This window comes from Takifugu flavidus, chromosome 17 (genome assembly GCF_003711565.1).
Source record: "Takifugu flavidus isolate HTHZ2018 chromosome 17, ASM371156v2, whole genome shotgun sequence".
NCBI classification, from domain to species: domain Eukaryota; kingdom Metazoa; phylum Chordata; class Actinopteri; order Tetraodontiformes; family Tetraodontidae; genus Takifugu; species Takifugu flavidus.
In genome coordinates, this window is record NC_079536.1 from 2,675,423 (window position 1) to 2,699,028 (window position 23,606).

Consider the following 23,606-nt stretch of genomic DNA (forward strand, 5'->3'; position numbering starts at 1 on the left):
CTAGAAGAGCGACAACGATGGAGAAAAAACATCGCGGCAAGAGGAAGAAAAACGGCTCTATGGGACATTTGTGGCTTTAGGATATGAAGGTGATCTCAAACTATGACAAAGGTTTTTAAAAAGTCATTATTCGTTTCCATGGAGACGAATAAGAGCAACATTCCGTCCGACTGCCGGAACATGGCCGTGCATCACTGAGCACACCTGCGCTCAGGTAACAGAGCGTGAAGGAAGCTCGGTCTGAACCAATCAGCTTACCTTTATTCTTCTTCCTGCTCTTTGACTGCAGAGATGACGACTGCTGGTACGTCTGCAAAGATAAAAACAAAGAAGAAGAAGGGGGGGGGGGTGAGCTGGTTGTCGGGATGAATCAGCGGCCTTTTGTGTGCTGCTGAATCCTGGGATATGAAAGATGACAGGAGCAGCAGGCACAAAGGGAAACATTCATTATCTGTTTCTCACACACGTGAGGGTGGAAAAGTAGAGCTTGTGGAGGACCTCCGCGGCTCTCACACCCCTAAAGATAGAACAGGAAGGTGGCAGCCGGGGTGGAGGGACACAGGTGAGGGGGGGAACGGATCTCGGGGGGATTTGGCAGAAAGTTTCCACAAGCAAAACACAAAGGCCAAGTGTGCAGAGGTGTTTTCAAGGTTACTTTGAAGCTGCAGACGACAGTCTTTGTAGTGTAAATCTGTGGGTGATCCGCCATTAATGTGAAGATGAATGATCTGCCAACAGGTGGTGGTTGAGGGGTAAACATTGTTGTACAGACACCATTTTCATAAAGTTGTAGCTTCTTTTGTACATGTTAGCACTGTCCTCCACAGCGTCGCCGGACTGTGGTACAATTCTGTCGTTTTTGAATGCTTTGTAAAATCTTTGTCATGTTTCAAGGTTTATAAAAGTAAATGCAACTTTTTAAAAATGTATCCAAATTAAAAAATAAGTGAAATCCGCTCTTATTGGGGTAGATCTTAAAGAATGTTAATGGCTAATAAACAATTGGTGCTCTAGTCCCAACCCATGTTTGTTTTGGCTAGCCTTATTAGCATTTATTATCCACTTTTATCCAAAAGTCACAAGCTAGCTTGTCATGATGAAGTTCTGACTAGCATGTTTAAGCTGTGACCTCCCTCCTCTGGCCAGTCCGGACAACGGCAGCGTCAGCGTCACAATATTAAATGCGTGCCTGGAGCGGCGCCAAACATGGCCGTACGCTCGGCTAGCCAGATGACATGATCCCGCCCACACCCACTGATGCACCATCTGCCATCTCAGCACCGATGGCCACAGTGGAACTCAGGCGCAAACACGTTCAAGTTACAAAGAGATGCTGTCATTACGGATAAGGTCACCCCTGGACAAACGTGTCAGGACCTCAGAGCAGCCAAACACAGGCGGGCGCACAGGCGGACAGATGTCAGGATGTCATGAGTCAGCAGTTGTTCATCATGTCACATTTCCTGCAGCTCTACCAGTGGGGAAAGCTCCAGTTTCTGTTTGTTCTCAAATCAAAACAATTATTTCAAACCTTTGTGCAACTTCAGATCTAATCTCAGATCAATCCTTCATGCTAACTATTTTTTTTAACTAAAAGTAATATGCTGGCATTTTAGTTGCATATAGACTAACTTTACATGTATTCAGTGAGATCAACCTTGAACCTGTTAACTCAGCTGTATGATTGAAGCAGCTGAACAAAATTTGAAATGATGTGCGAATAAAAATGATAAAGGAATTACATGTACAATCGTGGCCAATCACAATCAAAATACTATCAAGTGTGCTATTCACTGAATTCATTTAACCCGCACCAAAAATAGAAAATGTTGTATTTTACACCCATGTTAAGTCATTCCTGCTATTTTATCCCCCAGCTAATTTAATAAGACGCTCAAACAGCCCAGCAGTGTCTCAGATAGCAAACGACTTACATGATAAATGGGGGTGGGGTCTCTCGGTGGGGAATCTCTCTGATTGGCCTGGAGGACATAATGGGAGGGACTTTGACTGTGGTGGCTCCGCCTCTTGGCACGTTTGGCCGTGTTATTGGACCGTTTGCCGGGACGAGCTGTGTGGGATGAGTAGTCATCAGAGGTGGTCCTGTCATCCATGGTGGAGAGGGCAGCATAGCGCATCAGAGATGCTTCTGAGGAGTTGGCAACCGAAATCAATATGTCAAAAATCACACTTTTTAGAATTCTTTTCTCATCTTAGAGCTCTTCTCTAATCTTTGCCTGAGTTTTAAATGTTCATCTAACTGATTTACCCTTTGTAATAAATCCCGTTACATTTTTGTGAGCAATCAAACTTAAACTTGCTCAAACTGGAGCGAGCTGCTGGCAAGGAGGTTTTTTTTTCATTTCCACATATTTTTTTTTGGGGGGGGGGGGGGGGGGTTGCGTCTTGCATTGTTGTGAACCAACTTCCTCATCGCTGTTGCGCAAGGAAGGGAAACTCAGGACTCACAATGTCTTCTCCACCCATGTCCTCTCCTGGTTGCTAGGCAGCGGCCAGGGGAAAGTGAGACTCAGAGAAAGAGCTTCTGTCGCCATGGCAACTGTGCAAGAGGATTCAGGTGGAGGTCAGGGGGAATTTATTTATTTTTGTTCAGTTTCTCCCTCTTCCTCTCCTCTCATTTACCCCTATTTTCTACCAGTCTTACATTTTTTCACTCTCTGTTCGGTATACCTGTTCTCCCCATCCCCCCCCAAACACACAAACACACATACACACACACACACACACACCTTTATTGAATGTCTCTGTGATGGTAATCAGATGAGAGTTGGAACTACAGAATTAGAAAAAAGGATGGAGGCGCATTGATCCCACACAATCGTGTAATGATCTACTGGTAATAAAGAGCGATGGGAACATAAAACCCGATCTAAGGATCTCAGGAGGCACACACACACACACACACCACACACACACACACACACACACACACACACACACACCTCTGCGGGTATCTCTGTTGAGCTTTGCTGGGTCTTCATAGTCACCCGTCCAGTTACACTCCACAGGCATGGAGATGGGCCTCAGCCTGCCTGTGTATACACACAAATACAAAAACTTTGAAGATCCCTCATGGCGTCTGCTTAGGTTGGGCCCTCAACAGCCTTCAACAACTTGGATGGAGCGTCATAGCTGGGGTGACGTAGAGCACCAATATAGAGCCCTCAATATCTAAAAAAAGCCAGCCAATACAGAAGATTGGGGAACAACTTCCATTTTTACAGTAACTTTAGCTGCAACTTCAAAACCATGACCCTAAATTGAGGCCTGTCCTCACTTCTCACGTAAGATAAAACACTCTGGTTCTCAATGTGTGACATAAACGAGAACACATACACACATACTGATTGTTACGGGTTACCATATGTGGGTGTGGTGCAGTATACAGGCTCCTCCTCTTCTCGTCGACGAGTTTCCTGATCCAGGAAGGAGTTCGGTGAGTCAGAACGCTTACTGACGCTGACGCCGCCATGGTTACGAGAGGCCTCATCTCCAGACAAGGCTCCAGACTCATCTCTATGGAAACAGCAGAGGCGATGAGGATGGGCACATCAAAGTCAAAGGTGATTCTTCAACTCATTTTCATCCTTCCATCAATGAAGCGCTTGTTTACCTGGGTGTGTATGGCACAGAGGGTGGAGGGGGGATGTGAAGGTCCTGGAGGGCTGAGCTCTTGGTGGGGGTTCCTGAAGGTGTGGCTGAACCGCTACCTGGGCTTCGGGTTGGCTTCAGGCATGAAAATAGGGAATGGATGGAGGAATGTGTTATCATGAGTTACTTGAAGGTCAAGTTTTAACTACAATTTATGTAGTTTTTGCCGCACATTGGAAGGATTTTTTTAAGCTCATGCCAGGACAGTTGCACTCCAGGCCACTAGGGGGTGATAGTTACAATAGTAGCATGTGATTAAGTAAAGATAACTCTAAAAACACCTTTAAAGATCATTCCTATCCACTTCTTTAATTAAAGTTGTATTTTCTACAAAAGAATCACATACGGCTAAAATTATTATTACAGGTTAATTTCTGAAGAACTGTAGGGATAATTACTCCTCATTAGAGGATCTTTTTTGATATCAACCATAAGATTTCAGCCGCTTCCAATGGATTTTTTACCAGTAACCCCAGTTTGTTTTGAAGTGGAAAACAAACCCTTGCTGGGCTGCAGGATACTGACCTAATTAGCATCCTTCCTTAGCATCGTGGTTATGTGGGGGAAGAGGGAGGGCGGGAATGCCATGGGGAGTTATGTGGGCCAGCAACGTGTTTTAATAAAGTCTATAAAAGGTAGAGGCGGCCCCACCTGCAGAGCGAGGGGCTTCCAGCGCATGTTCTTCAGCAGCGCCGGGGCAGAGCTGAGCGTGCTCTGGGGACGCTTCTTCAGGGTCAGCGACACAACTCCTTTATCGGCCCGCAGCGAGCCCACCAGGTTGCGTAACTGCCAGCCCACCTGCCAGAGGAAAAATGTCATCATCATCATCATCTGGACGCGGAGCAGCACAATCTCAGCGTTGCGTTTCTGTTCACACAGCCGGAGTTCGGTCCACGTCGTGATTAGATCGGGCTTGTTCAGCCTCCTGAGTGAGGTGTGGAGGTGGTGAATCTATCTATAGAGCTTTCATGTGATGTAACCTGCCCTCAATTTGAAAACAATCGCATCTTGTCACTTGTCTTCCTCTGTTTTTAGCTCCGAAACCATGAAACGGGAAGGTCGTGAGGACAACAGCCTGCGCCGCACGAGGTTAGCTAATATAAACTCCCCAGAACTTTACTCTTCCGTTGTTTGGTGCCCTTTTGTCTTTGGGAGGAGTTATTTTGTCTTCTTGACTGATCGTAATGTCAGACAAGGGGCAGAAAGGACTGGAGGATCCCATCATGCTAATTATTATTCCGGCTACCTTGTTGAGGTACCAAACATCAGAAAGCAGAAGGTCACCAGGAAAATTCAAGTCACATAATTTAAAGCCAGGTCAGGTAGAGTTTAGGTAAACTACCAGGCCTGTGTGAGGGCTCTTCTGGTCTGGTCTTCCCTCCAGGCTTCATATTCATTTGACTCCATATGAGATCAAAGCAGACACGACGCTCTTTACAAAATATCAAAGCTATTTTGACCACTACCTGCTTTTTTTCTCCCTTTCCTTTGCACCAGTGTTCACACGCGCTGACGTGCAGAACATGAGACCTACCACAGTCTGGTGATTGACTTGAATGACTTCATCTCCTGCGTGGATCTTCTTACAGCGGTCAGCTGGAGACTTCAGACACAGAAGACAGACAGAAGCAGAAGCGCTGTGAATTGATCCGCAGTTATTGATCTCTTGGTGTCGGTGTCAACAACTAGTCCGGCAAGCAACAATTCAGCAGCCAAAAAACGTTGAAGGGGAGATAATTCTGGATCATCCCAGTGAAATCCAATTTGAAGATCTGAGTTTAGAGACAAGAACGTTGTGGCTACGAGGAGAAATAACTCGCATGGCTTACCCCTTCAGTCGTTCCCGTGATGACGTGTAGGCCATCATATGTTGACTTGATGTACATCCCCTGATGGATGGATGGATGGAAAGAGGAAGTTCACAACACGCTCAGTCCATTCGCACATGCAGACGGTATTCACACAGGTGAGTTCTGTCGTTATCGTTATGGAGACCGACAACCAATAGAAACACAACATTCAACAAGTTTGTATGGTTATAACAGAATGCTAAATCAGATTCCCTTGTAATGCTTTGGTTTGCTCTGACTTCCTGAAATGTGGGTCTTGTGGGACCGCCCACCTCTCCTAGCCCCGCCTCCAGGTCCACACACACCACTGTAAGGTACTAGCAGTCTTTTCTCCATTAAGCCGGTTCTTTCTCCTCAGTCATTCTTCCATTATTAACCACATTTCTTTTTATAAGTGCCTACTGACCAACTTGACAATGAGGCCATGAACACTGACTTAATAGCGTCCATGTTTATACGGGTCAAATTTCTAAATTCTGCACAAAGACCTACAATGTGAAAGCAGCCATCTGGATCCAGGTCCAGACAAACCAAAAATCTGGACCTAAGCTGAACATCAGTCTGTCAGTCAGGAGGAACAGAGATGATGAGAAATCAGCCGGCCGAGACATGAATCAGTGACACAATCCTGCATCACCTGGTTGTCAGAGGGGAGTCGGAGTATTTAAGTCATCAAGCTCTGGCAAAGAAGCCGCAGCAGAACTACCAGTGACACAGACAACACGCAACCAGAACAAACACAGCCATTGTTTGTTGGGATGTTGTCATTTAGTCTAAATGGTCCTCACAGTAGCACCAAATGGTGCAGAGGAAGGACCTGAGAGTGCAGAACTTGGATAAACAGGGCGAGAGCACCGACCAAACAGATAAATACACAAAATACACTAAACCAAAGGAGTTATGAAAGCTGAGTAAACACACCCACACACACACACACACACACACACACACACACACATTACCAGGCCTTCAGAGGGCTTGATGTTAGTGAGGTGAACCAGCTCGAGGTGGGCCGACTGAGATACCAGCGGGTCCGATGACACACAAACGATGTGCTCACACACCTCCGACAGAGTTTTGCACTACAGAGAGAAGAAATACGGGAGTAATAACGCAGGGAACATTTACGAAACACAGGCCCCGGTGGGAGCGCGGGGATGGGAGCAGGAGGAAAACACCAGCATGCTGGAGTAAACCTTCTGTGCTCCCTAATTCACGCTTGAATTTCATCTTTTGTTCTGTGAATTCAAACCAATTTGTTCTTTAAATGTTATTACAGGAGACCAGAATCGATTATGTTGGAGGCCGGCAATGAAAACAAAGCAATCTTATAACATCATGGCTCTTGTCAAACCTTTGGGGCGCTCGGAGGGAAACAAACATTCCCCCGTCTTTAAATCAGCCGCTTTCTGTCTTTCTTTACTGTTGTTTATCCTGCATCCACATCAAGATGGTGGGAGGTGAATTTAAGCCCTGTTGCCGGCGGCAACAAATAAAACAGCCTTTGCAGGAACAACAGAGGATGTGGCGACAGTTTGGGGATCATTTGCCAGCTCCAGAGTGGTTCTGACAGCGCATTTTCTGGACGATAGAGCTGCAGTGCTTCATCAGATTTTATGGGAGGGAATGCACTCGCAGGGGGTGGGGGGGGTGGGGGTGGGGGTGGGGGTAGGGGGGGTGTCATTAAAGGTGGAGGAAAGGAAAAAAATAATACGTCAGCTTGAAAAGAAAATGAAAAATGGATCAGAACTGGACCAAATCAAGGACAACCCCAGCACGTACTGAGAAAAAGAAAAATTAGCTTAACATAAAGCTAGTTATTAGCAAGCTATAGGAGGCTAAGTAGAGGCCAATCAGGGATAATATAATGACATAACTTTACACCATTAGCAACTTTAAACATGTTTAATTGTTGTTATTGAGTCAGCAATGTTATATCATTAGCATTAGCTGCCTGGGAAGACAGTTTAAAGTGTGTCTCTGATTGACTGGTTCCTTTGGTCAAAGCCACTGCTGTAATAAAGGGGCAATAAAGCTAGCTCTACATCTAAAAGACAAAATCCCACACGAACCTAGTTTTCAATGTCATATCAGAAGATATATTCTCTGTTCTCAGTTATTGCATCTGAGAAAGGGGCCTTGGATGCTTCTGAGTGTTTGGACAAAACCGGGATCGTTTCTATCCTCTTTCCAACTCTGTGCTAAGCTACGCTAATTACATATTGGCAGGAACTTCTCATGGAACCAAGTAAATCAAATAAACCTCCTCGGCTCTTTTTCAAGCACCAACTGGAGCCTCTGTTTACTTAACGTGTTTCACAATGCGTGAATTAGAAAACTGCGCCCGTGAACATGGAACAAATATACGACAGCTGGATGAGAAAGCAGGACTCACCACATGGAGGATTTTGTTCTCAGTCTCAAACACCGTACAGTCCTGTGGGGAAAGCAGAGTTTAATGTAGCGCGGGCAGAACATCCTGCCTCAGAAAATCACAACCACCTCACGGTCTGGGCCTCGCTTTACGGAACCCAGCACCTGCATCGTCTATACCCTCGCAGATACCGCACGCCCACGCAAACACGCCGCATTTATCATTTATTTATACACACATCACGCTTAAAAAAGACAGACTGTGAGGACATGAATATCCAGAAATGGAGTCTTGTTCCAAGACGCAGAAGTCTGAGGCTGCTGCGTGACTCCCACACACACTCTACTCGTGGAGGGAGGTGACAGCTATGGCAGAATATGAGCTATCGGCCTTCAAAACACACACACACACACAACGCACACTGTTCCACACACCTGCTGTACAATGGTGGTGAGCTCCAGGCAGAGCTGAATGACATTATTTCTCGTTACTGAGTAGTCTGCCACTGCTGCAAAGGGAGACCTGGGAGGGACAGATAACACACCAGAGCATCTTCAAATGCTTCTGCTGCGTTAGATAATGTGCAGAGACAGACAGTAGCATTGTTAGCATCGCAGGCTCGCAGACTGTACTTGAATCGGAAAGAGCCTTTGGATTCATCGCATTTGCGCGTCAAAACTGAAGCGGCAGAAGAATTTCGGGGGACAATTTCGCGTTATTGTCGAATATGAAACAAGTAACGTCAAGATTTAGGAACAAGAGCATAATGAGCCACCGTTCTAGCTGTTCTAAGCTCCCATACAGGTACAGCAGCAGCAGCCACTGTGGAATTTATGGTCAAATGTTACTTTTGGTATCAAAACACGCACATTTGGTGCCCGATAAACAAAGTCGTGGGGTCGACGGTGTTTTCACGACCAGCTTAGAAAGCGGAGCACAAATCACTGGAGAAAAGTGCTGCTGACGTCTGGACACTCAAAGTTTTGATTAATTTTGAAGGAGGAAGGAGGACACAGCTCCAGTGGAGGGATGAATGGAGAACCAGGTAACTGGGCCACCCTGTTCTGAGGGCACCTGTGTGATAACGGACTCAGAGCACTTACTAGAGGGGCTCTAATAAACATTAAGGTGCCACACGACAGGACTTGATTCTGTTGTGCTGAAGACCCAGATCAAAATCCGGCCTCAGTCTCTGGAGCTCGATGCATCTCAGCGAGATTCAGGTCATCAGTTCTGAGGCTTGGTGCTAAATATACGCAGGACCCGAGGCAACACAGACTGTCTGCAGTAGGACTCCAGCAGGAACCGTGCCCAGATACCGATTTTTAGAAATTTTGCTCAGTCGCAAAAGTTACTTTCAGTTACTTTTTACATTGTTAAATGACACTGTAGCGAGAATAATGTTGTCTAAAATAATATTTTATCAATAGATTTTCCAATTGCTCTAATAATTCAAAAGTTTCTGTTCTCTAAACTTTTTCTTCATTTTAAATGATCTCTAAGGGTGACTTAACTGTTAGCTTGTAGCGAGCATAAAATGTAATTAGCACGCTAACGAATGTTTTTCACAGACGTATATACTCATTACACTGTGGTTTCATTTTAGCCGTTGCATCAACTTTTATCCTGCAATATTTGAGGTTGTGAAGAAATAATGTCTCTTTTTATAAGCTAACAGGAAACTGACACTATCGTGGACGCTCTCAGTGGTGTCATGAAAGAGTTGAATGACACAAATGCTGATATTTCGCTTCTCTTCCCGTGTCAGTGTTTGCAGACCTGAAAAGAAATACGTATCTGAGGAGACATCAGGCTATCGGAGGCATGAAAATGCTAATCTGAGCGGTCCGCAGACTCTTCCACAGAGTCCCTTCTCGCCTTTCAGAGAGAAACTGGAAAGTGTCTTACATCAGTTGCCTGGGCGCTGAACTGACTGTCCTCCTCCATTCCTGAGAGAACTAATAACCAGCAATCAGGCAGAGAAGAAGGGTCGGCTCTAGCACGATTTATGCTAATCTGATGCTGTCGTGAGCCTTTCAGCGAAGAGTCATCGCTCGGCTTTGAGGCGCCGGCGTGAAAATCCAGAACCTCTACACGATGTTAGGGGCTCGATTTTAGTCACCCCTTTGGAAATTTCCGTGAAATAAAGGCCTCGCCGGGGTTTTGAGCGACCAAAGAGCTCTTCCCCTCAAGTTTGGTGTCACAGTATAAAGGAGCTCTGCTGCGTCTCTTTCTCGATGTCGCCTTGCCAGTTAACAGTCGCATCGCCGTGCGTGGGCGGACGCTCAAGCTCACAGAGCGTGTTTTGCTGCAAGGGTGCGTGTTTGTCTGCGAGCGCGTGGGCTTCTTCTGTGGGCGTTTGGGAGCCGGTGGGTGTGGCTTTTAAGCATCTAAGAGGGACCAAGGACAGACGTGGGCGCCTGTCCGGCATTTGGAGACCTTTGATTTTGGTGGCGTGCACGTCAGCTGTCAGCGGTGGAAACATGAAGCAGCGGTGGCGGGAAGACAGAGGGGAACTTGATGAAGAAAAAGGGCGTGCACTAGCTTTAGCGGTAAATAAACGACGAATATATCAATATTGTGCTTCCAAAATTACATGTTGCTGTTTTAATTATGTATTATTCTTAGAAAATGCTAAATTTCCATTGTTCGTTTCATTTAATTGGGGGAAATTGCAGTACTTCTTCTCTGTACCAGACACAATGAAGCTAATTTGTTGGTTTGATTGCTAATTCACGACTCATTAAAGGCTCAGTGGTGCCTCTGATGAAGTTCGAACATCACAAAAACATTACCTGTCCAGCCAGGCGAGCAGGCTCTTGGCGGCCGTGATGAGGTCAACCACAGAAGTCAGCAAATCATTGGGGAGCCGCCGAGAGGACCTGCTCTCTGATTGGCTGCTGCGACGGCGGCCTGAAATGAAGTTCTGTAGGTTCTTGGCAGAGGCGCCGAGTTTGTGGGCCAGAGTTCTGACGCTCTCCGTTTCGAGACCGGAATTCTATGAAAACACACACACACATGTATTTGTATTTCTACATTCTACCTGCTTAAGTTGTAGGAATCAGCAAAAAGAATCCTCATTTTGAGAGTGAAATGCTTATTTTGGTCCACACTGTGTAGCATGTAGAACGCACACACACACACACACACACACACACACTCTATTGTGTCTCCAGCCTCCAGCCTGAATACAAAATAGTGTCTGGCTTGTAAACATGTTTGTCTTCCATAATGAGTTACAGAACAAGGTCAAAACTCTGATGTTATTGTCAAATGGCGTAACTCCTAAATTTATAGCTGCTTAAATCATGTCGAAGTAAACAAAAGCATAAATCTCAACTAACACCGGGGGGGGGATTCACCTGACACTAAAGAGAAGAGTTAAATTCGACTCACCAGAGCGCAGAGTAAGTCCACGGCCTCCAGGATGAGCTCCTGGTGTCCGATCCGAGAGACCCCCAGCTCCTCCAGCTCTGCGTGGCTGATCCTCAGCAGCCTCTCGCCACACACGCCGCCGCGCTCGAACACACACACATACTGCTGCAAACAGTCATCCAGACCTGGAAACACACACATCAGGCTGGACGGTTAGCATGAAGGTTTGGGCCACAATTACAGTCAAATTTCACTTATTTAAGACACATTATTTCCTCTATAAAAAGGCCTTAAAATACCTGAAGCCAACAGGGATAAAAACAGAGAGGCTAACGGAGGAGAGGACCCCCCCCCCAGAGGGAATTCTACTCTATTGAATTGTTTAGCATTTGTTTTGTGTGTGGGACAGACCTGTGTGTGTGTGTGTGTGTGTGTGTGTGGTGAGTGGGTGAGTGAGTGAGAGAGAGAGAGTTTGCTTTTGCTGAGTCAAAGGAAAGCAGGTCCCAGCTCCCAAAACAATGAACACATCCAGCTTCCAACGTCTTAACGAACTAACTGTGGACACGCTCAAGCACGCGCACACACACACACACACACACTGAAAAAAGAGGACTGATTTCCCCAGCTTCAAGTCACTGTTTCGTAACGGACTCATCGATCATAAGCACGCTACTAAGGGTGTGAAAGAAGAACGGGGGAATGGTGCAGAGGAGGAGAGGGGGAAATAAAACGACAACGACACGGTGGCTTAATTACGTGTAAATTCTTTAATAACACACCCAAACACACGCACACGCAAATCCCATTTGTGAGTTCTGCATTATTTTCCTCTTTTCACCTTTGAAGAACCCAACGTTGGAATCGAACCTGGACCCTCGTTTCCGCCGGGCTTTTCCGAGCGATCAATTCCGATGACGCGGCGTCGTTTTTGCCACCTTTATCTTATTTACGAGGCAAATTGGTCAAATAGATTCCGCCATCTTCCGCACGCCTCGGGTCGATATCTGAGCTCGCTGCGAGACTAAACTTGATAAAGCCATCACGATGCTCGGGTGGGCTTTGTGCGGCCTCCGCGTAGCTTTGACATTAGCCGCAGGTCACAAACTCTTTAAAGTTCAGGGACGTCGAATATCTTTGCTCAGTGTACCCGACAAATGGTAATTCCAATTAGCATCAACTACCCACCGAGCATTTAGCCTAAATCTGGACTGGAAAACCCTCCAGTAGCTTTAGAAACTGCTTTGACGTCTGCTCCTGTTGTCTCGTTGCTCAAACGAGCTCAAACAGCTGTTTGCTGATGCGACTGTTGCGCCGTTCTTCCACACGAGTCTCTTAATGAGCGCTAAAAGCAGCTAATTTCTAATAGATGCGAAGCACGAGTGTTACTATGAGCCGGTGAGGCAGAAGCGGAGCTAATCCAGCGAGGAGCTAAAGTTCAGCGATAATCAGCTCCTCTTATCGTTGGCACTGAAGGAGAGCGTGAAAGCCCCAAATGATGAGTCAAATGGTGACATCGGTGAGAAAACGTGCACCCACGCAGACTCAGAAAGACTTTTAAACAATCGGAGTTAGCGGCTGGCGCGCGGTGGTTCCTCACCACATTTACCTGCTAACAACATGTTAGCATCATGAGTCACTAATCCTGTTTACGGTCTGGATTTCTGATCCACAGTGGAGTCCAGGGGTCCGTAGGTGGGTCCCCAGTCCATCATGGGACACAGACCAGCCAATAATAAGTCTCCAGTCAGCGTCATGGACACTTTTTTGGCCTGTGGAGAGAAATTGCGAGTACCTGGTGGAAATCCACGCAGACACGAGGAGAACAAGCACGCAGAAAGAAAAGCCAGAACCAGGACCAAACTGGGACGCTCCAGGTTTTTCCCTGTTCTGCACCGATCCACCAACTTTTAACTTCATTCAAACTTATTTATACCGAATCTGTTGCAATCACAAATGTCTCCACGTAAACCTGGGGCGTCAACACGCAACAGTGGCAGGAAACACTTTTAACAGGATGAAACCTTGAGCAGGACCAGGCTCAAGGGGGACAGAAGGGGAGTTATAATAAAGGGACTAACCAAGAAATTCTGGAGTACTTCCCTGCTAATTTGTGGACTTCCTGTTGTATCTAAAGAATATTTCCACGACTTTACGTTTGGATTCATTCTTGATTCAGATACAAAAGTTGACAATTGTGCCAATTTGATTGAACACTTTGTGGTGAAACGGCCCAAAAAAAGCTTCTTGGCCAAATCTCCGTGGCAACCACAAAGTCCTTTAATCTTTTGATCACTGCTCAACGAATTTTAGGACTGCTGAAAACATGAACATCTGTCCATTCTGGAGGGTCACTGGGAACACTGGCCTCTTTAATAATTCAGTAGGACAGGAATGTCAACATGTCGACAGGTGACGCAACAGGTGCATGAGCAAGTGAAGAGGGTGCCCCCCCCCCCCCCTGCAAAGCTCATGAGTCTGAACCAATCAGAACCTGTCCTGTCAGCGGGGGTTTGATCTCTAATTCTGATGTGTATTATTATTCTGTGCGTAGTAATATGGATGCATTTGTTTCAGAAACAGTGTTTGAAGAAGAAAAAAAGAATATGATTCATATGTGACTCACACTCTTAACTCCCACAGAGGCACACTTTTCACAACAGCAGGCAGGCCAAACTCCCACAAACACCCTCTTTCTCTCTCTCTCTCTCTCTCTCACACACACACACACACACACACACACACACGTAATGAAACTATTCTGCAGCCATTTTCTGGGACGTTTAAGAGTCTTATAAAAGATCTATCGCTCCCAGCCGGGCGATAAGTCATCTGTTCCGCTCCGAAGCTTCTGTAATAATCAAAGTTTTGTTGCCGTCAGCTGCAGATGAGCTAAAAGAGAAGCAAAAACACAGGCCACATGCGGGAAAGGTCGAAACACCGAGGCTGCTGGTGGACTGGTGATACAGTCTGGTTCCACACAGCTTCTGTAGGTTCTCTGGAGGAGGTCGAGGGGCAGATATTTGGGTTGTTCAGTCTGTATTCTCACCACTAGATTTCACCAAATCTCTCACACTTAAATGCTCAATATTTAGGCTCATTTATAATGTAAACACTTAAATTCGATCCCTCTGATTCCAAACAGATTTACTGATCGATCTAGATCCTGCTTGAAGGGAGAAATGTTCTGAAATGATACCCATAAGTCTGCGGCTCTCATTGTGGCTGATTCCGCTCAGAACAACTCACTCATCAACGTCGCACTTCCTCTTCTAGTCTAGCAATCAAATTCACGCAAGACAAATGAGGTGTAATCATCTCACACTTTCTGCTTGAGAATATGATGAGGGACAGAACTTCCCAGCATCCCCTGCAGCGCACGGCAAGATGTTGCCTCATTTTAGCCTCAGACGTGGCAGCGCAGCAATGTTGCCAAGTCAACAAAGGCCAGACCTTTTGGCCCCAAACACCTGCAACATGCGTGATCACACACACACACACACACACACACACACACACACACACACACACACACCAGAGACAGACAGAGGGAGAGAAATGTACAAAAAGTATATCAAGTTTCCCTGTTGCTACAGACACACCCAAGAGACCCAGCATGGACTGAATACCACACTAAGGCATGGCACGTGTGTGTGTGTGTGTGTGTTTGTGTGTGTGTGTGTGTGCGTGTGTGTGTGTGTTTGTTTGTGCGTTTGAAAGCACAAATGTCCAAAGGACCTGGGTGCAGCATTCTGTCTTGGAGCATGTGTGTGTGTGTGTGTGTGTGTGTGTGTGTGTTTCTGTGTGTGTCGCTGTCAGCTGTTTTGCACAGAAGGTCTGAGACGAACAACTCACCATCCATCCGCCCCCACACATACACACATACACATGTACACACACACACACGCACACACACACACACGCCATATGTATGTGACCAACCCATCCTATGATGGAGGCATCGTGGGGCATCATGTAAATAAGCCTTTGCCTCCGTCAGCAGGTCCTCTGACCTGCCTCTCATCATTAATCACGCGTGTGAACAACAGTTGCTGCTAATTTTAGCAGCCGTTGCACATTTTTCTGTTTGTCTGGATGTTGGAGCTTTGGATCGACGGTGATGATGCATCTTCAGGGAAAATGAATAAAACAAATGAAAATGATCACTATTCGTTATTAAATGAAAGAACGGACAAAGTTCGAGAGGTTTAAAGGGTGATGGACGCTGCCCGGGATGCATATATTTTGCTGAAGAAGCTGCTTCGAGTGGAGGAGCGTTATTTAAATTCGGCCGCTGAATTATTTAAAGGGGTAATTTTAAAAGAAAACAGCCTTATTCGCAGAAAAAACGTTGCCATTTTAAAGCATGATGAATCTTTTTTGGAAACAGTATAGTTTCTTATTTTGTGGAGAACACCAACAACCCCATTCATAAACGTCAGCCCGTCTATCCGTAAATTAGGCCTGAATCAGTTTAATGTCATCATTTCTCGACCAAAAGGGAAGATTTATCTGCACCAACAGTATCGGCATCACATTTGAAATGTGGCTGGTGATTCAAACCAAATTAAATGATAAGAAATCACACTAATGGATCAGGCTTTGCAGTGAGCACGACTGGGCTTGATATTTGTAATTATCTGCAGCGGGTTGGATGCGAGCAGCACCGAGGGGCTAAAATTATGCAGATGTTTCAGAAACAGCAGCAATGAAGCCGGAAAACACATCACAGCATTGATAACAAACCATTTTTTAACGTGGAAAACTGTTTTGTACCGTTCATTCAGGCCCCTGGCAGCAGAAATAACAATACCGCCTCCTGAATTATGCATGAAGATAACCTCTTGTCTGATGGCTGCAGCATTTAACCCACAGCCAGAAAACAAAAATCGTTTTGCTGACACTCTTCTGGCTCCTACAGACAATTCTTTTAAATTTCTTAAAGCCTTGTCCTCAAATCAACAGATGAGAGTATCATGATAAAATGGCCCAATGACAACAAAATTCCTATTATTTTCAAAGAGGAACGGAGACATTTCCAAAGCCTGCACAGATTCATGACCGTTGAGGAAATCAACATGTTTCACGTGAAGAAACTAACGGAATCAAGCAGTTGTCATGTGTAATACCACGTGTCGCCTGATGAGGCACCACTGAGTCCCTATGGACACAAAAAGTTAAAATGACTCAAATCTTACTTGATAATAATCAAAAATTGACGTTTTGAATCCAGATTGTGGGGAATGACAAGACATAGCTTCATATTGACTGTGTGGCGAAGTGGCGAAATATGGCCAAACTCAGCTAAGCTTCGCCACCAAAAGTGAATGTACTGCCTATTTATTCATTGTGCGCTGTCGCCAATCCTCGTTACACCATTTCCCTTCCAAACCAATTATTTTCAAAATAACGTCTCCTTTTGTGAGATCTATAGAACTTTCAAGATGTTCCTTTCTCTGGATTTCGCAGCATCAAGCACATCTGTCTCCAAGTGGAAGCTAAAAACATCGAGTGGATCCACACACTCAGCGCTCCAAGGAGCTATTATAACATGCTAATTATCGCACAGTAATACATTGGGAAAAATAGTCTCCGAACCCTTAAATCTGTACCCTTAAATCTGTACTCCATCACATCACACACGGTTTCCCTGGCAACAGCACACCTACAAACATGTCCCTGAATGCAGCTTAATGACTGTATAGAACAATCATTTCTCTCTTCTGATGGATTCCTATTAGTTGTTCATGACAGTGAAGAAATGTTATAACCCCCCCAAACAAAATTAAAAAGTTAATGATGCCCCCCCTCAAAAGTTTCCTGATTTCTGTCCTTTTGTGGCTGCTGTCACTCACACATGACATCATCTACCACTGATCATCAGGTGCCAGATACGCGCGTGCGCAAACACGGGCACGCACGCAAACACACACACACACACACACACCACACACACACACACGCCTCCATCGGTTTTCCCGGCCTCTGACATCCTAATTGAATCGATCGGAATCATTCAGCGTGTGCGTGGGGGAGACGGTGTGTACGCGTGCGTGCACGCGCGCGTGTTTTCTACCTTTCATCCAGTCCACCACTTGGCCCGTGGTCCATTTGCTCACCGGCTCCATCACCAGCGCCATCGAGCGAACTTTGCACCGACTCTCCGTTGTGCGTAAGCGGTGGTGGTAAACCCGGCAGCCCGCACTGAGGCTCCCCGGGTCGGCCACAGCTCCACGACCCTCCGGCCTCCCCTTCCCCTCCTCAGCGCAGCAGCCAGGTGACTCCTGTATGGACTTGTTGGGTTGTTGTTGTTTTTTGGGTTCTGTTTTTTTTTTTTCTCTCTCAACTGTCCCGGTCCGGCCTCAGCCCGGTGTCGAGTCCCGTTAACGCAGCGCAGCCGTCAGTGCGGGACAGCCGGTGCGTGCGCAGCGGAATCCAGTACATTCCCCTGCTGGATCCGATCTGACATGTGTCTCCTTTTCCTCCCTCCCTCGCTCTTCTCCCAGGACGCGCGCTTGTGTGCGTGACTGTGCCAGAGAGATGCGTGTGTCAAATGTAGGTGTGTGCGCAGCCGGTCTCTCCCTCTCTCTCTTTCTGACGTGCACGCGCCCGTGGGTGGTTCCAAGCGCACATTTCGGTGTTTCCCTCAGGAGCGACAGAATCACGACGGTGATGGTGAGAAGATGCCGTCAGGAGGCTGTGAAATGAGCTCAAACCTGCCTTCACACTTCCTGTCATCAGCAAAAACAAAACAAAAAAACAACCTTAAAAAACTTAAGATGCTGGAAGCGATTTGCAAACCCTTCCATGCGCGCTTCCGTTTGCAGACAGCTTAATTCTGCGGCAGTTGAGAAGATAAAAGGGGGGGGAAAAGTTATTTAAGTGTTTGGCTGCGTTCACTGTCTTGTTTTCAGTACATTAGAGGCAGCAAGGGGATTTAAAGTCCATAGATTAAAAAACTTAAGTTATTTCTGGAAATAAATGCCAGATTCGTACGAAATTGGCTCAACGCTGAATTCAGGAGGACATTGCACGGGTTTATGGGTTCCTTCCTGTGATAGCTCCTGTAAAAATCATTCTTGTCACACTAATGGATCATATATACACTTGAGTGGAACAAAAGGACATGAAGCTAATGCACTGCTAAAAGCCTCTTTTGAACATTATTAATTTCAACAAAACTATTAAATATTCATCCGTCGCGCTGTGCTGTTGTGTTAAGAACCGTTACAGTGTTAGATCCGTTATGTTGGGACAGATTTGCACCTGCAGTCTGACCTGATGATCACTTTCAGGGGCCAATGAAGCTTCGCCTCCTCTTGTTACGCTACAAACAGCGACCCCTGCAGGCCATGAACGTTGTTGCTGCGGTGGCAAATGGTGCAGGTACGCTGCCCCACGTGAGCAAAGAGGTTGAGAGCAACATTTTCTTTGTTTTTGATTCCCGTGGGTCTTTTTTAATGTAAACAACACAATATAGGTCTTTCGAACTATTTTGACTCTTTTTATTTCTACATTGAAAGACCTTCGCTACCGTCTCCCCCTAGTGGTCATGTGTGTCACAATACACTAAAAAAGGAAAATCGAAGTTACATTTAGCTGAAAATGGTTATTTTTTTACGTGCAGAGTAGCTTTACATCAATCATGGTTACAGCAGTGTTTTTAGCTGGAAACAAAACTAGTTAAATACAATGCAGTTCTTGGAGAAATACAGGATACTTCATTACTATACAATATATTTCATTAAATCAAATGAATGTGTGTGTGTGTGTGTGTGTGTGTGTGTGTGTGTGTGTGTGTGGGTAAGTGTGTGTAACCATATACATTGTACAGGTTTTGGATGTGAGAAAGGGCTTTATTTGAAAATTGTGGGCAAAAACAGAGAAACCAAATAAGGACCCACGATGTTAAAAACTGCTAATGATGAAAGTGAGACCAGGCAATGAAAGTGAGGCGGACAGTTTAAGTGCCACCTCTGGTTTCAGTTCCCTAAAGTTTTATTTGAGCGGATGGCAACCACTCAACCATTATATACCGTATCCGTGGGTTACGGTGTACATAAATCCCGTGATTTAAAAAGAAAGAAAACTGAAGGCTGTTGAGTGAGCAGAAGTTCTCACATTTGAAACCAGTCTTCTTCAACCTCAGAGCTTTGTGGTGTCTGATTTAAAATGCTTTTCTAATGTGCACACAACTCTCACTTCCTCACAATGGACAATGAGGACAGAGGAAGGGCGTCCTTCACTGGACACTTTTTCACTACCAGTAAGTATCTCTCACATTTTCATAGTTGGGAACTTAGCTGAGTTTGAACAACAAGCTGAGTTTGAACGACAAAAAGCTTTGTGTTTGATTTTATTCTTTTATTAGTTTTCCAGGTTCTGCCGTCTTTTTAGTTCTTTGCTGACTGGATGAAGTTTTTCACAAAATGGGCTCTAGGATAAAAAGATCCACGTTTTTTTTCTCGCCTGCGTTTTTTCTTCTGAGCTTCAGTCAATTTGTCATCCCGCTCAAAGGATTTGCTCTGAAAAACGCCTGCAAGATCAGCTTCAATGTGGCCATATGCAGCGGGAACTTCGTCAAGCTGCAAGATGTTCCTCAGGATATTCCCCCAACAGTCAAAGGGTTTGACCTGTCTACAAACAAGATCTCCAGAATACGCACCACCGATTTCAAAGAATTCCGACTTTTGGAGGTGTTAGACTTAAAAAACAACAACATCTCACAGGTGGATGAAGGAGCCTTTATTAATCTGCGTTCCCTCAAAAAGTTAAACCTAAACCGAAACAAGCTCGGCAAACTCGATGCTGGTCTTTTTGATGGTTTGCAAAACCTGACTGAGCTGCGAGTTACTGGAAATCGCCTCAAAATGGTCGAACCGAGTGCACTGAAGTCCTTGGTAAGCTTGACCTTTTTGGATATTTCTAATAACAAGCTGTGTGAAAACATTCGTCCCCTTTTCCAGCTTCCGAATCTGAGTGTGCTATCGATGGCGGGAAACAATATGAGGTTTTTTGAGTCGGGGCATCTGACTAACACCTCGCTTAAACTCAAATCTCTGGACCTGTCTAGAAATCCCATCACAGTGTTTCGGATAACCGCGGACATTCTGCCAAACCTCACCTGGCTGAACCTCAGAGGCACTTTCAAAAAGCGCCAGGTCACCTGGGACGTGCGGACTTTCCTTGGTAACGTGTCTCTCCTTGACATCAGTGAGCTTAGGCTCAGCCTTCGTTACATGACGTCGCTGCTAGCGAGCGTCAACTCCTCTCTGACGGTTCTCAGGATGGACAAGATGAGCTGCAGCCTCGCAGAGCTGATAAACATCTCCTGCTCCATCCCAACAATGTCCGCGCTCCAGCTCCAAAACAACAAACTTGGATCCATCAACTCAAGCGTGTTTCATTTGTGCGCCAACGTGAAAGATTTAGATTTACAGCGAAATCAAATCAACAGCACAGACGAGGGCGCCTTTAGATCGATGAAAGAATTGAAGGTTCTGACTCTGAGTGACAACAGACTTCAATCTGTTCCAGTGGCTACGAGGAACCTGCCGAACCTCATGAAGCTGGATCTCAGCAAAAACAAAATCAACGCCCTCCACTGTGACGATTTTGCTAATATCACAAAGCTGCGGCACCTCAAGCTCAACGCAAACTTGATCTCGGCTCTCCCCAGCTGCGTTTTCAAGGATGTAACCAAGCTGGAAGTTTTAAAATTGCAGAATAACAGCATCTCTCAGTTAAACACAGCCTTCAAAATGTACTTACCAAATCTCAAACAGCTACATTTGAACTCAAATAAATTGGTGGCGATTAATCACGGGGAATTTGGGGGCTTGCGGTCCCTCCAGAACCTGTCTCTACACTCTAATCAAATCAAAAAGCTTGGAATGGGCTCGTTCCTTGGGCTGAAAAATCTCACCGATATTCACCTGCAGTTAAACATGATCGACACTGAACAAATAGCTGGTGGCGTTTTCAATGATCTGATCAACTTAAGACGGCTGGATTTGAGCAACAACCACATCAGATACTACAACAGTCGACCATTGCGTAATCCGCCCTTTCTCCACCTCTCCCTTCTGGAAACTCTGTACATTCCCTCCCAGCGCCGCAGAGGAAGGTCTCAGCTGCCTTCCAACATCTTGAAAGGCTTGTCAAACCTTTTGGACTTCACTTGCAGGAACTCTCAACTGGTATGGCTGCCTGTAGACACGTTCTCATACACGCCTCGCTTGCAGAGACTGGACATCAGTTCTAATGAGTTCCAGGATCTCTCTCCAGCTTTATTCCATCCAATTAAAGATGTCAGAAGTCTCTACATATCTCGAACACGACTTGGCTCTCTGGAATTCCTAAAAGATGCCAGACTCGGCAAACTGAATTTCCTGCAGTCAAAAAGGAATGTATTTTCAGTTATCAGTGAAGATGTGTTGGAGTCCCTGCCAGAGCTCGTCTACGTGGACTTTCAGGGCAATAATTTCACCTGTGACTGTGACAATGCCGGGTTCCTGCAGTGGGTCAAAGAAAACAACAAAACTCAAGTTTTTGACGCGTATAGCTTTGAATGCAACTACCCACTACAGCTCAAAAGTAAAAAACTGCTCGACCTGGACACTCAGTCCTGCACTGTGAACACGGACTTCATCTGTTTCATCTCTACCACTTGTACAATCCTCCTGTTCATGGCGATGTCCTTCACCTATCATTTCCTGAGGTGGCAGCTGACCTACGCCTATTATTTCTTCTTGGCCTTGCTAGCCGACAAAAAGCGCAAAAACCAGCAGACTCCTCATCAGTATGACGCCTTTGTTTCCTACAACACCCACGACGAGCACTGGGTTTTGAGAAATCTGTTGCCCAAACTGGAGGAGGAGCAGGGCTGGGCCCTGTGCCTGCACCACCGAGACTTTGAGCCAGGTACAAATTTGACTTTCATTGCCATAAAAGTTACAGGAGGTTTTAGATTTGATCCTTATAGACCTCTTTGTAGCAGCAGAAGAACATGAATTATCCATGAGCTTTACTTTTACCTCAGTCCACAGTAGCATTGTGGTTCCTTCTGTGTTGACTTGTCACTTTTCCAGGTAAACCAATCATAGAAAACATCACCGACGCCATCTACGGTAGCAGGAAGACCATCTGCGTGATCAGTCGCAGATACTTGGAGAGCGAGTGGTGTTCCAGAGAGATTCAGGTGGCCAGGTGAGGCAAGATTTATGTCTCAATAGTTGATGTTGACACGAACATCGACTGAAAACAGATGAAAAAGCAATCACGACCTCCTTTCCAGCTTTCGCCTCTTTGACGAGCAGAAGGACGTGCTGATCCTGATCTTTCTGGAGGACATTCCCACCAGGCAGCTCTCTCCATTTTACCGCATGAAGAAGATGCTGAAGAGCAAGACCTACCTGAGCTGGCCTCGAGCTGAAGGGCACCCCGAGGTGTTCTGGGAGAAACTCCGCCAGGCTCTGCTGACTAAAGAGATGCTCGATCTCAAACCTCTGGCAAGAGGGATTAGCCACAAGGTGTGACTACCTTTACGTGCTAGTTAACGGTATTTTTATGATATATATTTTGATTTTTCATTGGTCATATTTTCATTTCAGTTCTATTTTCATTTTATCCATGCCCACACACACACACACACACACACACACACACTGTAACACACTGTTGATTAATTGTGAATGGTTTCGTTGTGACTTAACAATGTGGAGGCGTCGAAGGAAATGGGTGTATTTAGTTTCTGCTTTTTAGTATGCAAACAGCTGCGTCATAAAGTCAGTTGAGGCAACTCTTGTTTCTCTAACACGACTCAAGATTTGAGTCGGCTTCGACGCGACAATCACAGAACTGAGCGGGAAACACGACGGAGTTTATGGTTCAGCCTTCGCTCTTTCGAATGAACTCTAAACATCGGTTTAGACCAGAGCAACGAAATCTGAAGTTGTTTGAGGAAACGACACACGTTCACCTTTAAACTGTGAACAAGCTTCAGCTTCGGGGTTTTTTTTCCGAGTTTCACGCTCGATGCTTTTTTTTTGTTTTGTTGAACTTCCCCAAAGACCCATCATAAAGGGAAATTAACATCCTCAAATGTTGCGGATACTGACGGGAGTGGATCGTTGCTGGTTAACCATAAAGTTTATGTCTGTTCCATGACTCCTCAGGTGAGTCTCTCAGCTTCAGGATCATGACATCAGCGGCTTTCAAGCAGATCGATGCTGAAAGGTTGAAATATTTGGAATAAACTTCAAATGGGCTTAATCAGAGAAGCAACCGGGGTCAGTCTCCTGGCTGTGTGATTACCCCCCCCCCCCCACACACACACA

The 23,606-nt window shown here is 45.7% G+C and overlaps 2 protein-coding genes across 4 annotated transcripts in view; one reads left to right on the forward strand and one right to left on the reverse strand.

Annotated features, from left to right (window-relative positions):
* Positions 1–17,775, reverse strand: part of cnksr2a (connector enhancer of kinase suppressor of Ras 2a) — a 31,476-nt gene extending 13,701 nt beyond the window's left edge. The window contains exons 1-14 of one of the 3 annotated variants that reach the window (XM_057013507.1): positions 17,345–17,774; positions 11,293–11,456; positions 10,692–10,894; positions 8,331–8,418; positions 7,918–7,959; positions 6,485–6,604; positions 5,502–5,561; positions 5,207–5,275; positions 4,324–4,470; positions 3,635–3,747; positions 3,383–3,537; positions 2,964–3,053; positions 1,935–2,149; positions 259–310 (exon numbers count right to left, since the gene is read on the reverse strand). In XM_057013507.1, coding sequence (XP_056869487.1) covers positions 259–310; positions 1,935–2,149; positions 2,964–3,053; positions 3,383–3,537; positions 3,635–3,747; positions 4,324–4,470; positions 5,207–5,275; positions 5,502–5,561; positions 6,485–6,604; positions 7,918–7,959; positions 8,331–8,418; positions 10,692–10,894; positions 11,293–11,456; positions 17,345–17,408 — 1,582 coding nt within the window. In that variant the 5' untranslated portion in view covers positions 17,409–17,774. Of the gene's footprint in view, positions 1–258; positions 311–1,934; positions 2,150–2,963; positions 3,054–3,382; positions 3,538–3,634; positions 3,748–4,323; positions 4,471–5,206; positions 5,276–5,501; positions 5,562–6,484; positions 6,605–7,917; positions 7,960–8,330; positions 8,419–10,691; positions 10,895–11,292; positions 11,457–17,344 lie in introns of all 3 variants that reach the window. The other 2 variants (XM_057013506.1, XM_057013505.1) reach the window with 2 other exon arrangements.
* Positions 17,776–18,081: 306 nt separating this feature from the next.
* LOC130514135 (toll-like receptor 13) lies at positions 18,082–23,558 on the forward strand. The gene is made up of 4 exons (XM_057013508.1): positions 18,082–19,534; positions 19,640–22,191; positions 22,359–22,476; positions 22,565–23,558. Exons 2-4 carry the CDS (start codon positions 19,698–19,700, stop codon positions 22,803–22,805), a joined length of 2,853 nt encoding a protein of 950 aa, XP_056869488.1. The 5' UTR covers positions 18,082–19,534; positions 19,640–19,697; the 3' UTR covers positions 22,806–23,558.
* The last annotated feature ends 48 nt before the right edge of the window (positions 23,559–23,606 follow it).